The sequence below is a fragment of the Dipodomys spectabilis genome, unplaced genomic scaffold, assembly GCF_019054845.1.
Source record: "Dipodomys spectabilis isolate Male_0828 unplaced genomic scaffold, ASM1905484v1 ptg000215l, whole genome shotgun sequence".
Classification (NCBI taxonomy): domain Eukaryota; kingdom Metazoa; phylum Chordata; class Mammalia; order Rodentia; family Heteromyidae; genus Dipodomys; species Dipodomys spectabilis.
In genome coordinates this window covers 9,505,548-9,521,723 of record NW_024870892.1, presented here as the reverse complement: position 1 = coordinate 9,521,723, position 16,176 = coordinate 9,505,548, and the positions used below count along the sequence as shown (strand labels likewise).

General features: G+C 52.0%; 2 protein-coding genes across 12 annotated transcripts in view; both read right to left on the bottom strand.

Moving 5' to 3' along the window:
• Window positions 1–2,014: 2,014 nt before the first annotated feature.
• On the bottom strand, window positions 2,015–6,392 carry LOC122122787 (cytochrome b-c1 complex subunit 10). Of its 2 annotated transcripts, none has more exons than XM_042697166.1 (3): window positions 6,250–6,392; window positions 2,771–2,916; window positions 2,015–2,138 (listed from the first exon to the last, which is right to left on the bottom strand). In XM_042697166.1, the coding sequence occupies exons 1-2, from the start codon at window positions 6,297–6,299 to the stop codon at window positions 2,796–2,798; spliced, it is 171 nt and encodes a 56-aa protein (XP_042553100.1). In that variant the 5' UTR covers window positions 6,300–6,392; the 3' UTR covers window positions 2,015–2,138; window positions 2,771–2,795. The 2 variants fall into 2 exon arrangements, with proteins under 2 accessions (XP_042553100.1, XP_042553099.1); XM_042697165.1 differs by having other exon boundaries at window positions 2,015–2,143; window positions 2,774–2,916; window positions 6,250–6,388.
• A 4,312-nt stretch (window positions 6,393–10,704) lies between these two features.
• Window positions 10,705–16,176, bottom strand: part of Tcf3 (transcription factor 3) — a 30,746-nt gene continuing 25,274 nt past the window's right edge. For 4 of the 10 annotated variants that reach the window (XM_042697146.1, XM_042697148.1, XM_042697147.1 and 1 more), the window contains exons 17-19: window positions 13,957–14,092; window positions 13,587–13,822; window positions 10,705–11,427 (exon numbers count right to left, since the gene is read on the bottom strand). In XM_042697146.1, the coding sequence (XP_042553080.1) occupies window positions 11,285–11,427; window positions 13,587–13,822; window positions 13,957–14,092 (515 nt within the window). In that variant the 3' untranslated portion in view covers window positions 10,705–11,284. Of the gene's footprint in view, window positions 11,428–11,662; window positions 11,890–13,586; window positions 13,823–13,956; window positions 14,093–16,176 lie in introns of those variants that run through there. The other 6 variants (XM_042697151.1, XM_042697154.1, XM_042697152.1 and 3 more) reach the window with 3 other exon arrangements.

Genomic DNA, 16,176 nt, shown 5'->3' with positions numbered 1-16,176 from the left:
ACTTAAGTGTCTGTACCCAAAAACTAAAATACTAAGCTGGGCACCGGTGGCTCATACCTGTAATCCAAGCTACTCAAAAGACTGAGATCTGAGGATTGCAGTTCAAAGCCAGCCCAGGTAGGAAAGTCCATGAGACTCTTATCTCCAACAAACTACTCAGAAAAGCTGAAGTGTATGGGCTGGGAAGGTGGCTCAGTGGTAGAGTGCTTGCCTTGCATGTCTGAGGCCCTGGGTTAGATTCCTCAGCACCACATAAGCAAAAAGAAAAAAGCTGGAAGTGGTGCTGTGGCTCAAGTGGTAGAGCACTAGCCTTGAGCTGAATTGCTGAGGGACGGCGCCCAGGCCCAGAGTTCAGGCCCCACAACCGGACCCAAAAGAAAAAAAAAAAAAAATGTATGTATGTATGTATGTATGTATTTTTGCCAGTCCTCTTTTTTTCTTTTTTGGGTCAGCTGAAGTGCAGCTGGGCGCCCAGTGGCTCAGGCCTGTAATCCTAGCTAGTCAGGAGCTGAGATCTGAGGATCACAGTTCAAAGCCAGCCCCAGCAGGAAACTCTTATCTCCAATAAACCACTAGAAAACCGGAAGTGGTGCTGTGGTTCAAGCGGTAGAGCGCTCTCCTTGAGCTGAAGAGCGCAGGGACAGTGCCCAAGCTCAGAGTTCAAGCCCCACGACCGACAAAAAAAAGAAAAAAGAAAAGACGAAGTGCATGGAGAGGGGGGGAAGTGGGAGAAAAATGAGGGAGGGGTAACAAGTTGGACAAGAAATATACTTACTATCTCTAACTCCTCTGTACATTACCTTGACAATAAAATTTTTTTAAAAAGTGAGGGAAGAGGTAGGTCAGGAGCAACGGGTGACATTGTTGTCAGACACTTTGTATTCATATGCTGTTTTACAACTACTTAAAGATAATAAAAAATGAAAAAAAAAACAAACTGGAGTTGTAGCTCAAGTGGTAGAGAGCTAGCCTTCAGCAAAAGGGCTCAGGGACAGTGCCCAGAGCCTGAGTTCAAACCCCATAATCAACAAAAAAATAAAACATAAATACAAAACAACAACTATTAATGGTATGGGGTACTCTGTGGTGTTGTGTATGAGTCTGTATTGGTACTGAAGTTTGAATTCAAAGCCTTGAGGATTTTTTGGTGCCAGTTCTGGGGCTTGAACTCAGGGCCTGGTTACTATCCCTGAGCTTCTTTTGCTCAAGGTTAGTGCTCTACCACAGCACCACTTCTGGCTTTTTTTTATTAGTTTATTGGAGATAAGAGTCTCATGGACTTTGCTGCTGTGACAGGCTTCGAACCACAATCCTCACATCTCAGCCTCCTGAGTAGGTATGATTACAGTGAACCACTGGTGTCTTTAAACTTTTAGCTTTTTGGTAGCTAACTGGATATGAGTCCCATAGCTAGCTTCAAACAGTTTTTTTGTTGGTTGTGGGGCTTGAACCCTGAGCTTGGGGGCGGTCCCTCAGGTCTTCAGCTTAAGGCAAGCGCTCTACCTCTTGAGCCACAGCGCCACTTTCTGTTTTTTGGTGGTTAATTGGAGATAAGAGTGTCATAGACTTTCCTGCCTGAGCTGGCTTTGAAACGTGATCCTCAGCCTCTGTATCTCAGCCTCCTGAGCAGTTTGGATTATAGGCCTGGGCCACCGGAGCCTGGCTGCACTTCAGCCTTCTGAGTATCTAGGATTACAAGTGTGAACCACTGGGGCTAAGCTACTGTGAAATTATTACCTGCTAAATAGTTGAAACGACTCAACACTGCTGGCCCTGGCCAGTTGTGAGGCCTGAACTCTGGGCCTGGGCGTTGTCCCTCAGCTCTCCAGGTTAAAACTAGCACTCTACTACTTGAGCCACAGCGCCACTTCTGGCTATTTTTGCTTATGTGGTGCTGAGGAATCGAACCCAGGGCCTCATGCATGAGAGACACTGGGCCACCTTCCCAGACCTGGAAAGGATTTTTGAGGTCACCCAAGCCTGAGGGCAGGGAAACAACAAGATTGAGGCCAAGAAGGTTTCAGAGCAGTTTAATGTTACACACATTAGAACACCAGCATGTGGTGGACTTTGTAGGCATCCATCCATGACCAGGGCTCAGGGTGCTCCCAAGGGAGCAGGAAAAGTTGGCACCACCAGACACCTGGAGGACAGAACAAAGCTGATGAGCTGGCTGTGCAGGCAGCAGGGGAATACCACAATGACACACAACTCTGGGCAACAACACACCAAATCCATGGATGGTTCCCAGCTATAGGTGCAGAGGTAGTACACAGCCTAGAGTCAGGGGCCGTCCAGGTTCAAATGAGATCACTGGCCTTTGCAGAGGTCTCCACTGGAAATTGGAAGGTGAATGGTATGGGCCCAGCCTGCCGTGTGGACATGAGATCGTAGAGGTTAAGCCAGCAGTGAGGCCATGGGAAATATGTGAATGAGCTGAGGCCCATGCAGAGAGATGGTAGCAGGGGCTGGCCTCAACTTGCCCATCTGTAAATGGGTCATCTTCACCTAGTCCAGGACTAGGTGAATGCAAACTGGGTACATTCTCTGAGCAGCCTCCAAGGATGAAGGGGGCTGTCCAGCTTGGCTGAGCAGGGCCTACCTCCAGCACCACGTCTAAGGTAAGGGTAGGGTTGGTAACTTGGTGCTATCAGATGGGTATCCAAGCCCTGCCTCAGTGCAGGACACCCCCCCACTCCAGCCCTGGGAGTCTGAGATCCTTTTCTCCACCTTCCAAACCTTGGCTAACCCTCAAACCTGGGCTTTTACTCACCAGATGGACCCCCAAGGGTGTGTTAATCATCCTTCTTGAACTTGCCATTGATGTATGGCACCCAGTCCAGGATCAGCCGCCAATCAGTAGCCCACACCAGTCCCACAGCACCCACGGCGCCCCATATGCCGGCTGTGGGGATCCTGCAATGACAGGGGGAGTTAGATCTACTCAGGACTGTCTCCTGCCCATTCTTGGAAGCCAATTAAAGCTTCACAAGAGCTCTGTGCTCTGCCATGAGCCCAGTCCTCAGGAAGCTCTGGTTTGGGATAGGGTCACCCAGCACAGAATTGCCCCTGAGGCTCCCAGTGTGTGAATGTGGTCTTGGGCCTCTGTGTTTAAGCACCTGTACCCCAATCTGATTTCACGTTGGGGCTATCTTTAAGAGTGCTAGAGAGGGGCTAGGAAGATGGCTTGGTGGTAGAGTGCTTGCCTTGCATGCATGAGGCCCTGGGTTCCATTCTTCAGCATCACCTAAGTGGAAAAAGCTGGAAGTGGTGCTGTGGCTCAAGTGGTAGAGCACTAGCTTTGAGGTGAAGAGCTGAGGGACAGCGCCCAGGCCCAGAGTTCAGGCCCTGCGTTAGACCAAAAAAAAAAAAAAGAGTACTAGAGGGCTGGGAAGGTGGCTCAGTGGTAGAGTGCTTGCCTTGCATGCATGAGGCCCTGAGTTCGATTCCTCAGCACCACATAAGCAGAAAAAGCCGAAAGTGGTGCTGTGGCTTATGTGATAGAGCACTAGCCTTGAGCTGAAGAGCTGAGGGGCAGTGTCCAGACCCGGAGTTCAGACCCCATGACCAACAACAACAAAAAAGAGTGCTAAAGACTTGCAAGGCAGATGGGTGTTAACAACTGAGGCACACCCCAGCCATGCCCCCCTCACCTTATTTTTTGTCACTCATGGGGCCTGAACTCACCTGGGCGCTGGACCTGAGCTCTTTTGCTCAAAGCTAGCACTCTACCACTTTGAGCCATAGTCACTTCTGTTTTGTTTTGGTGGGTCGTGGGCCTTGAACTCTGGGTCTGAGCACTGTCTCTCAGCTCTTCAGCTCAAGGCGAGCGCTCTACCACTTGAGCTACAGAGCCACTTCCGGTTTTCTGGTGGTTTATTGGAGATAAGAGTTTCACCGAGTTTCCTGCCTGGGCTGGCTTTGAACTGTGATCCTCAGATCTCAGCCTCCCAAGTAGCTAGGATTACAGGCATGAGCCACCAGCGCCCGGTTTGGTGTTGGTTTTTAAATGGCGATAAGTCTCATGGACTTTTCTGACCTAGCAGCATATCAAGATCCTCAGATCTCAGCCTTCTGAGTAGCTAGGATTATAGGTGTGAGCCACTGGTGTCAAGCTTAATTTCTCCTGTCCTGTGGAGGCCAACCAGACTTAACAGTACCTACATCCTAGCCTTTCCCGACTTTATTATTTAAGTCAATCCTACACTACAGTTCTCATCTCTTTTTCTTCTCTGTCAACAGGAATATAGGTACATAGGGTTTACATTTCCAGTACAGTGAGTGCTCAATAAATGCTTGCTGACAGTCAGGATCTACTGGCTCATACCTTTAATCTTAGCTCCTCAGGAGGATGAAAACTGAAGATCATGGTTTAAAGCCAGCTGGGGGAAGGAAAGTCTATGAGACTATTATCTCCAATTAACCAGCAAAAAAATGGAAGTAAAGGTACGGCTGCTAAGTGCTAAGTGCCTGACTTGCCCCAGTACTGGTGTGCACACAAGCATGTGTACACATACCACAAAAACTTGCTGACCATGAATGAGAGGTGTGTACAACTCTGCCCAGGCACAGATGGGAATGAGCCAACCAGGCCACCAAGGCCTTCCTCTGGCAACAACCCAGTTGTAAAATAAGCTTAGCGGGCTGGGAAGTTGGCTCAGTGGTGGAGCGCTTGCCTTGCATGCATGAGGCCCTGGGTTAGATTCCTCAGCACCACATAAGCAAAAAAGAAAAAAAAAAAAAGCTGGAAGTGGCGCTGTGGCTCAAGTGGTAGAGAGCTAGCCTTGAGCTGAAGAGCTGAGGGACAGTGCCCAGGCCCAGAGTTCAGGCCCCACGACTGAAACCCCCCCCCAAAAAAAAAATAAGCTTAGCACCCTGCAAGAACAGGAAGAGGAGGCTGTTGGTTCCCCATGCTCATTGAAGTCTTCCCAATCCCACCTCCCATGTGGTACAGGGACAATGCAGCTCTAGCTTTCATGCTTCTTGCAACAAGGGTTTTCTTTTCTTTTTTTTTTGTCAGTGATGGGGCCTGAACTCTGGGCCTGGGTGCTGTCCCTTAGCTCTTCAGCTCAAGGCTAGCATTCTACCACTTGAGCCACAGCACCACTTTTGGACTTTTCTGCATATGTGGTGCTGAGGTATTGAACCTAGGGCCCCATGCATCCAAGGCAAGCATTCTACCACTGAGCCACCTTCCCAGCCCTCAGCATGTAATCTTCACTACTCAGGAGATTGAGATCTTAGGATCATGTTCAAAATCAGTTTGAGCAGAAAAGTCTGTGAGACACTTATCTCCGATTAATCACCAAAGAGCTGCAAGTGGCACTGTGGCTTAAGTGGCAGAGCAAAAGCTCTGGGACAGTGCCTAGGCTCTGAGTTCAAGTCCCAGGATCGTCACACATACACAGTTTTGTTATGGTTTTTTTTTTTTTTTTGTCGGTTGTGGGGCTTTAACTCAGGCCCTCTGTCCCTGAGTTCTTTAGCTGAAGGCAAGCGCTCTATCACTTGAGCCACAGCACCACTTCTGGTCTTTTGGTAGTTAACTGGAGATAAGTCTCACGAACTTTCCTATCCAGGGTGGCTTTGAACCGGGATCCTCAGATCTCAGCCTCCTGAGTAGCTAGGATTACAGGCAGAAGACACTGGCGGCCGGCTTCACACATTTTTGTTGTTGTTGTTTTCTTGCCAGTCCTGGGGCTTGAACTCAGGGCCTGGGCAGTGTCCCTGAGCTTCTTTTGCTCAAGGCTAGCACTCTACCACTTGAGCCGCAGCACCACTTCCGGCTTTTTGTGTTTATGTGGGCTTCATCTATGCTGGGCAAGCACTCTACCGCTAAGCCGCGTTCCCAGACCCACATACACGTTGTTTAAGTCGCTGACATCATGCCTCATTAACGTGCCCAAGATTCCGTTCCATCCCCAGCACACCACGTGTCAAACGTTAACACAGGTTCGGTTTCAAGGCCCAAAGAAAGGGCTGGGAGTCGGGCTGCAGAGTGTGGAGAGCTCGGAAGCGGCGCTCAGGCCCTCGCCTTCTGGGCATTTCATTCCAACCAGCACCACGAACTAGGCTATCTGGGGAACCTGAGGCTCGAAGCGGCTCAGCCCCGGGCCGAGGGCGCCGCGGAGTCCGGTCCCGGGCTCCATCTCGACCCCGGGATGGAGCGGTTCACCGGTCCCAGGCTCGGGCTGGGGGAGCCAGAGCCGCCGCCAGCGGGGGCGCAGGGTGGACGGCGGGAGGCAACCTCACCAGTTCTTGGCCAGCTCCCGGTAGCGCGGACCCAGGAACCTGCTCAGCATCGCGGACCTGGTCGGGACACTCAGGGTCACCGCGTCCCAGCGGCGGCTCCGTTCTGCGCAAGCGCGTCTTAGGCACGCAGGCGTATAGATCTTCGCACCACCGCCACCTGTTCCGAGGCTGCGTGCGCAGGCCCAGGAGACAAGACGCAACTTCCGGGAGGGCTGGGAGACGGAAATAGACGCAGGCGTTTGTGGGCGGGCCTTCCGCACCCGTGGTCGGGAGCGGCTGTGGCGCTGGCTCGGCTGCGTGTCCGCCCTCGCCGCCGCGGCCTGTAGCTGGCTTTGCATGAGGTGGGGCGCGCCAGGTCAGTGCTCCTCCTGGGGCCAGCCGAGGAGGGGACTTGCCCAGGGGCATACGGAGGTTTTGGCCCGCGTGGCAGTCCCGGCCCCAGGCTGTTGGCGCATCCTGAGTTGCTTGGGAGGCTTTTCCCTTTGCCGGGGTTGGCGATTCCTCTTCCGGGCAGTAGGGGGAGGCCTGGCGCTGTGTTGGTCCTCGGTCAGTAGGCAGGTTGACCATCTTTCCTCCTGCCCTGTGCCTAACCCTCCCAGAACTTGGAAAATTGAAACTACCCAATGAACTTGCCAGCCTCCCCCGCTCCCCCCACCTGTGCCCTATAGGCAGAGAAGGGGAGATGGTCCCCTCTCCCCAAGTTGTACCCTTGAGCTTTTCCCTCATTTTCATCAAGTGCCCACCTCCCTGAGGAAGTCCTCTGGGACTACATATCCCCAGACACCTGGGCAAAAAGGACAAGGCCTAGATGAATGACTGGGTGTTACTTGTCCCTGGGGAGGTTGGTGAAGGATCTACCCGCTCAGTAGATTTGCCTGCCCACTCCTGACTGCCCTCACAGGACCAGCTCTTGCTGTAGCTCTCCCTGGGGCTTTCAGGTTCTGTCTTGCCCTTTAGCTAAGGGCTTCTAGACATGGTAATGGGATGGCAAGGGCACTAATTCTAGGCTCTTCCATGCTCCGGGTGTTTCAGCGCTTGAGATTGTAAAGCACCTGAATGAGACAATGCCTGTTGGTAGAAATGTAAAAGTCGGGATGTAGAGCTATCAAAAGATTACTGAGAAAGCCAGGTGCATGTGGCTCACACCTGTAATCCTAGCTACTCAGGAGCCTGAGAATTTAGGATTGAAGTTCAAAACCAGCCAAGGCAGGAAAGTCTGGGAGACTTTGTGTGTGTGTCAGTCGTGGGTCTTGAACTCTGGGCCTGGTCGTTGTCTCTCAGCACTACCCTTTAGACAAAGAAGCCCAGGGACAGTGTCCAAACTCTATAAATTTAAACCCTAGGACTGGCACAAAAGAAAAACAAAAAAGCCGGGCGCCAGTAGCTCACGCCTATAATCCTCAAGGAGGCTGAGATCTGAGCATCATGGTTCAAAGCCAGCACGGGCAGGAAACTCTGTGAGACTATCTCCAGTAAACCACTAAAAACCAGAAGTGGCACTGTGGCTCAAAGGTAGAGTGCTCACCTTGAGCTGAAGAGCGCAGGGACGTATCCAAGCCCAGAGTTCAAGCCCCACAACCGACCAAAAAAAAAAAAAAAATTAGAGAATAAGGGTGCCTGCAGGAGTGGAGAGAGCTTGAGGGCCGCAGGTCCTGGACCCAGTCATTCCTGAACCTTATCTTTGTTCTTTCTGGTTTTGACAAAGGCTGGGGCCTGTTTGTAGATACCAATCCAGAGGCAGTTGTGCCTCTGAGGAATACTGGGTGATACCTGGGGACATTGGTAGTTGTTATAATTAGAGGTGGCTTCTAGCATGGAATGGGTAGAGGCACACATGTGGAATCACTGCACACAAAGTATAGGCACAGGACAAGCAGCTGCCTGTAGATGAGGACATCATGGACATTGAGAGTAAGGTTAACTAACCTCTTCTTTATCCCCCTTCATGCCATACTTGAGACTCAAAATGGCCAATGTCATCATGTCACATTTAGTTGGGTGCCAGTGGCTCAAAGTCTATAATCCTAGCTACTCAGGAGGCTGAGATCTGGGGATGATGGTTCAAAGCCAGCCCAGGCAGAAAATTCAGTGAGACTCTTATCTCTCTCCCATTAACCACAGAAAACAGGAAGTGGTGCTGTGGCTCTAAGTGGTAGAATACTAGCCTTGAGCAAAAGAGCTCAGGGACAGTGCCCAGGCCCTGAGTTCAAACCCTATAACTGACAAAAATAAAATGTCAGACAACAAACGTTGCAACATTGCTGTTTGTCCCAAGAACCTCCAAATTGACTTTTTTTTTTTTGATCACGGGGCTTTAACTCTGGGCGTGGGTGCTGTCCTTGAGCTCTTCAGCTCAAGGCTCTACCCCTTGAGCCACAGCACCACTTCTGGCTTTCTGGTGGTTAATTGGAGATAAGAGTCTCATGGACTTTCCTGCCTGGGCTGGCTTTGAACTACGATCCTGAGATCTCAGCCTATGGAGCAGCTAGGATTACAGGTGTGAGCTACTGGTAGCTGGCTTTATGTTTTTTTTTTGGGGTCAGGTCGTGAGGCCTGAACTCTGGGCCTGGGCACTGTCCCTCAACTATTCAGCTCAAGGCTAGCACTCTATCACTTGAGCCACAGCGCCACTTCTGGCTTTTTTCTTTTTGCTTATGTGGTGCTGAGGAATCAAACCCAGGGCCTCAGGCATGCAAGGCACGCACTCTACCACTGAGCCACCTTCCCAGCCCCTGGCTTTATGTTCTTAATCTCATTAATTTACACATAATTCACAGTTCCCATCTATGTGGCCAGAGGATGCCACTGCCTGTTTGAACAAATGTAAAGAAAAGCAAAATAAGCAACAAGCATAGGGCTGAGATGGTGGCTCAGTGGTAGAGGACTTGCCTTGCATGCATGAGGCCCTGGGTTTGATTCCTCAGCACCACATTTACAGAAAACCCAGAAGTGGCGCTGTGGTCAAGTGGTAGCCTTAAGCTGAAGAGCCCAGAATTCAGGCCTAATGACTGACCTAAAAAAAAAAAAAAAAAAAAAAAAGAAACAGAAACAGGGCTAGACGATGGCTCAGTGGTAGAGTGCTTGTCTTGCATGCATGAGGCCCTAGGTTCAATTCCTCAGCACCACATAAGCAGAAAAAGCTGGAAGTGGCGTGGTGGCTCAAGTGATAAAACACTTGCCTTGAGCTGAAAAGCTGGGGGATAGTGCCCAGGCCCAGAGTTCAGGCCCAACGACTGACAAAAAAAAACAACAAAAAAGACGGGTTAAGCAAATTTTTCTTTGTTGGTCCTGTGCACTCTCCCTGAGCTACTTAAAAGCTAGCATTCTATCACGTGAGCCACAACTCATTTTCTGGTTTTCTGGTGGTTTTATTGGAGATAAGTCTCACGGACTTTCCTGCATGGGCTGGCTTTGAACCGAGATCCTCAGATCTCAGCCTCCGAGTAGCTAGGATTACAGGTGTGAGCCACTGGCGCCTGGCTGAGGCAGATTTCTTTAGGGACAAATCCCACACAGATCACTGCAGAGTTCCCAGTCATGGAAGTGACTGGGTTGCCAAATGAAGACTGGACCATTCTTGCTTTTTGGTACCTGTTTTACCTTCGGATCTCAACACCCCAATGCCGGGCACTTTAGCTTTCTTGCGGGTGCATGGGTCATGGCGACAGTCAAGTGGAAGAAATCTCACATGCTGACTTGGGTGTGTGAGAATGTCCATAGAGCTACCATGCCATGTGCAGGAGTGGGGAATGGCTGGCACCCTGGTAGGCTGTGTAGCTGGGATAGTGACCACCTGTTCCTGTGTACCTGGGCAGCAGTTCCATGCTGTGACTTTGGTAGGCCTGAGCAAACGGGGGGAGTTGGTCCCAGGAAAGGGGATGTGGTGTTTAGGTTCCCATAGTTAGCAAGAGGTTGTTTTCCCAGGATGGCCATCAGTTGAGGCAGGGTATGACAATGGGTATTTTGTGTTAGCCCAAAGCAAAGTCCAGGGGAGTTGGTCCATGACCCAAAACTCAATGAGTTCTCTGGGACGCAGCACTGTGTTCTAGGTGGTGTGGCTCTTGTGCCAAATACCACTGGTCCCAACACAGCCCCATGAGAGACGTGCTCAGGCTCCTGGGGAGAGATGCCTCGGAGAGGCATGTGCAGAGGGCCAGAACTGTCTCCATCATTGGTTGCCTCCTGGTATGTTCCTGTCTCCGCTATGCTGGAGCCAAGGGCCTTGTGCTAAGTACGTATTCTACCACTGAGTCACACCTTCAGCTTCCTCTCCAGGGAAGGGATGAGCTAAGGCTACCCCTGAAGGGGAGAAAAGGGGAAAGGACCCACCTGTCACTGCACAGAACAAACAACCTAAGACATCAATATCTATATCAACAAAAATCATGAGGGTGACACAGGCTATCTCTGCCCTGTACGAGGCTTCAGGGGTACAAGGGTGGGGGACCCCAGGTCAACATTTTAAATGCAAATTTTTAATAATCTGGTTGAATATGAAATGCAACACAAACTTCTAGAAACAGCAAGAGACAGAGACTTTTATACAAAAAAATTTGCTTACAAAACATATGCCAAAAAAAAGCTAAAAAAAAAAAAAGACACCAAAGGCATCATTCTTGCTAATCTACATAAAAAATTTCATAACTAACGTTTTTATTCTCCTTAAAAAAAATATTATGCTTAGGCACAATTTGCTGGTGGCTCTCATAGAACAAGCCAGTTCTGCACACGGCAACCTGGCCTGGGCACAGGTTTCCACTCTTCCAGTTTATACAGTTAAGGCATTTTTCTTCTCTTTCTTACAAAGTGTATAATTTGTTGCTTTTGCTTTCTGGTTTTGTTTACCCAAGAGGCAAAAAAAAAAAAACCCCAAAACAAAATTAAAAAAAAAAAACCAACTCCCTTCAGTGGGTCACATGCCGCGGCGGCTGACGCCTGCCTCCCTTGGGGCCCATGTGGCCAGCAGATGCTGATGTACTGTGATGCTGCAGTGCAGGACAGTCCTGGGCAGGCTGGGGTCTCCTCCAGTGACCACTCAAAGGTGCCCAGAGGGGTTGTGGGTTTCACCCAGGCCTGGGTGGGTGGCTGAGAGTGCCATCTGGGGATCCCCGACCACACCTGACACCTTCTCTTCCTCTCTTCGCTTCAGGCAGGCTGCTTTGGGGTTCAGGTTCCGCTCTGGGGATGGGGAGGAGAGCACAGTGGGAGAGGGCCCAGGGGCGGGGCAGATGCAGGGACCAGCAGCACCCTGCTTCTGCCGCTTCCTCTTGGAGGACAATATAGAGGGCTGGGGGTGCAGAGACCAGGAGTTGGGCTATCTGGGGATATCGTGGTCTGGAGGCGGCATGAACAGCCGCAGGACCACGAGCCACGAGCGGTGTGTGGCGATGGGGACGCTGGCCTGGGAGCCTACCTCGCACCTGCTGCTCCAGGCCCAGGATGACCTGCACGGCCTGCTGCAGGATTAGCAGTTTGGTCTGTGCCTTGTCCGACTTGAGGTGCAGCTGGCACATGCGCCCCAGCTCCCGGAAGGCCTCGTTAATGTCCCGCACGCGCACCCGCTCCCGCGCGTTATTGGCCATGCGCCTCTCCCGGTCCCTCAGGTCTTTCTCCTCCAGGGACAGCACCTCGTCTGTACTGCTGGGTCACAGCACGGGGCCTCTGTTAGTCATGTGGGGGTGGGTGGGGCAGGGAAGTGTGGAAGGACCACCAGCTGTATGGGGTGGCAGTGTGGGGTTACTGGGTGGTTGTGTGGCAGTACGGGTGACAGCTCTGCATGGTCTGGAGCTGCAAGCGTGACACCTTGACAGCCTTGCTGTCAGAGGTTGAGGCCTGACTTGCCCTGAGAACCTCATCTGCTCACCCCATGGACCCCGGGGCAGGCCCTCTAGGGCATCTTCCCATGACAACTCCCTCCTTATGCAGAGAGCAGAGGCCTTGGACCCCCATAGCTAAGGATCAAGAGGTCTGGGATCCTGAGTGTCACAGTGAAGCTGGCATCCTCACAACCCCATCTGCCAGCCCAGCCTTTGGCTATGAGCACCAGTCCTCAGGGCCCAAGGAATCTCGCTGTTAAAGTCACTGACAGTGATGACAACAGCAGGTACTGGGTACCAGTGCCCCTGAGGGTGGCACAAGCCCCTTTCCTGCCATGGATCTGTATGGGCACTAGACACCACCTGCACTGTGGATAGAGACCCTGGTTGGGGTCCCCCTAACTACTGTCCCTGTGCCTGTGTCTTCCTGGGGAGAATGACTGCTAATCCTGCCTTGTGTACCCCTCACTTCTTACAATGTGACTGGCCCTGTGCTTTCCCGTCTGTGTCCTCCATGGCCTGTTCTACTCTGAGGCAGGGCACTTGCCTTACCTACTGCCTGCCCACCCTACCCTTTGGCTAGTGGGTCCCTTCGGGTGGCGTCGACTAGAGCCCAGGACAAGCGCGCAGACCAAACTGCCTGTAAGGACCAGGAGCCAAATGCCCCCAGGTCACCATCACTCCCTCCAAGCCTTCTGGCTGGCTTTGAGGTGCGGCCATCCGCTTTGGGCAGCAAGTGCGAGGTAAGGAGGGGCTGGGGGCAGGCAGTGGGGAGCAAGACAGCGGACGGCCAGGTGGACGGGACAGCGCAAGAGGCAGAGCAGAGAGGCAGGCTAAGGGGACACAGGGCAGGAGGCACACACGGCCATGGAGACGCGGGAACTTCAAAGCTGCACGGGCAGCGGGCCAGGGCTCCGGCTGCAGTGCAAGCGACAGAGCTGCAGGAAAGAAAGGTTAACGGCCAGGCAGGAGCAGAGGTTAGCAAGCAGCCAGTGGAGAATCAGGTGCATGGGGCCCGGGGCCAGTGGTGGCCTGGCTATCCACCCTCACCTGCCCCGGGAATGGGCAGTCCACACCCACCTGAACACTGGGAAACGGAATCAGGAGTCAGGGGCTGGGTGGGCTCAGGGTGGACAGCGAAGGTGGCTTACACACCAACTCGCACCTCTGGGCTTCCTGAGGGCATGGGGAGTGGCCTGGGGATCCTAACTCAGCTCTGAGACCAAGTACCCAGGTCGGCAGGGCGGGGTCCAGAGCCCAGTCCTTCTAGAGATTGGTTACCAAGGACAGCTAGGAGAGCCACTGGTCAGAAGGATCAGGATGGACACCGTATGAGGGCAGGGAGTGGCCAGTGTAGGGGCAGTCAGTGGGGAGGTCCAGTCACTGCAGGAACAGGTCAGGGTGAGGGTGCGGGACAGTGACTGCGGGGGAATCTCTGTAGGTCAGCTCTGGGAAGCAGGGGTGGTCAGTGCAGGGGAGGCGAGCGGGGACGGGGGCAGGAGCGGCGGGCCGCCCACTGACCTCGCACTTGCTGCTCCAGGTTGAGGATGACCGACACGGCCTGGTGCAGGATGAGCAGTTTGGTCTGTGGCTTCTCGCTGTTGAGGTGTAGCTGGCACATGCGGCCCAGCTCCTTAAACGCCTCATTGATGTCTCGGACCCGCAGCCGCTCACGGGCATTATTGGCTACCCGGCGCTCCTTCTCCCGCTCAGCCTTCTGCTCTGGGGGGAGAAGGTCGTCCTCGTCCTCGTCTGGGCTATGGAGGAGGGGAGCCAGGGGCCAGAGGGAGATGGTGAGGTGCGGGTGGGCACGGCCCATGGCCTCCCAGTGTGGGGTGGTATGCATGGACCAAGTGTGGTGTGCATGTGTCCTACAGGGAGGGGCTGGCACCTGGTCCGTGTGCGGGAGGCCTTCAGCTCCTTCTTGTCCTCCTCAGAGTTGTCGGCCACCGAGTTGTTCTCCTCATCTTCCTTCTCTTCCCGCTTGATCTCCCCGGCGCTTGCTGGGGCACCCACCCGCCCAAGTCCTGTAACAGACCAGGGATCAGGAGCTGTGGCTGGGGCAGCAGAGGCCGCCAAGGTTACCTGACCAACTCCTTTGACCCACTTGTAAGGGCATAAGCTGAGAACGCAGCCAGGCCTCCATTTGCAGAAAAGGTTGAAAAATAACAATAAAAAACAACCCAACAGGAAAACCACAACGGGATCCCTACCTCACATCATGCACAAGTACCAATTGCAGACAGAATAAGAACCACATGGTGTAGAGTAGACAATGTGACAGCCTTTAAGAACACCATGTGTGAAATCCTATTGTAAACTCTGAAGCAGGAAGATATTTCCTGAACTATTAACAAAGCCAGGGAGTGGTACACATCTGTGATTCTAACACTGGGAAGGTAGAAGCACAAGAACCAGAGTTCAAGGCAAGTCAGGGCCAGAAAGCAAGACTGTCTCAAATATTACCATTACCAGTTGGGTGCTGGTGACTCAAACCTGTGAATCCTAACTACTCAGGAGGCTGAGAACCAAGAATCATGGTCTAAATTCAGTCTGGGCAGGAAAGTCCATGAGACTCTTGTTGCCAATTAACCACCAAAAAGCTGAGGTGGAGCTGTGGCGCAAGTGGTAGAGTATATTAGCCTTGAGCAAAAAAAGCTCAGGTACAGCCCTCAGGCCCTGCGTTCAAGCCTCAGCATCGGCACAAAACAAAAATACCAAGAAGAAAACAAACAGGCTCAGTGAGGTTCATCCTCTAAAACAAAACTGTAGCAAGAACCAAAAGGAGTCTTCTTTTGTAGGAGAAAGCCTTGCTTATTTAAGAACGTAGTAAGCCAGGCTCTGGTAGCTCACGCCTGTAATCTAGCTACTCAGGAGGCTGAGATCTGAGGATCATAGTTCAAAGCCAGCCCAGGCAAGGAAAAGTCTGTGAGACTCTTATCCCCAATAAACCACTAGAAAACCAGATGTGGCACTGTGGCTCAAGTGGTAGACTCTTGCCTTGAGCTGCAGAGCTCAGGGACAGCAGGTGCCCAGGCTCAGAGGTCAAGCTCCACAACCGACAGAAAAGAAAAGAAAAAAAGAACATTGTAATTTCCATGCATCATAGCACAGGGCTGGGTTAATCTGTGCTGCTGCATAGATCAAAATCAAAGCAGCTGATTCCAGAAAGAAAAGAGAACCTACCAGTATCAAAATGGACAATCTGATCACTGAGGAGTACCCACATCGCCAACACAGGACTGGCCTCCAACACCGGCAGGGAACGCCTTCTAGTCGGCCAGAGGCCAAGGAGATCAGCAGCCAGGTAGCACAGAACCCAGCCAGGCACCTATCACCCCTGAGGCCTGGCTCGCAGCCTTGGACCACACTAGACTCATGGGTGTGTGCCAGGAGGCACAGGAGAGCACGCTCAGCCACAGAAAAGGCACCTAGGGAACACATGTCACACCCACAACAGGGCACCCAAGTGCAGCCACTGGACATGAGCAGATCTCACACGGTGCAAGAAGCCAGGCGAAGAACATTGGGCTTCAGGGTGTCATTTGTATAAAGCTCAAAATGGGATAAGCCCCAATACTGGGGAGGCTTAGGGAAGGGGACCTAGCTCAACGATACCAATGTAGGTTACACAGCAAGACCCCATGACAAAAAGCCAAAAAAAGCCACGTGTGGTGGCTCACACCTTTAATCCTAGCTACTTGGGAGGCTATGATCAGGAGAATTACAGGCTAACCCAAGAAAAAGGTTCACTAGATCCCACCTTAGCAGAAAAAAGCCAGGAACAGTGGTATGCATCTATGTAAACTATAAATAGGAGAATCAACATCTAGGATGGCTGGGGCAAACTGTGACCTTTCTGCATGTTGGTGGCTCATACCACTGTAATCTTAAAGGCTGTGATGTCTCACACAGTTGAAAGTTGGCCCAGACAGAAAAGGCTGAGACTCCCTCCATATCCAATCAACCAGCAAAAATCAGGGCTGGAGGTGCGGCTCAGGTGGTAAAGCAACACTGTCAGCAAGAAAGCCAAGAGTGTGAGCCCCTAAATTCTAGTATTGGCACACACATAAAAATAAATTTAGGGCTGGGAAAGTGGCTCAGTGGTAGA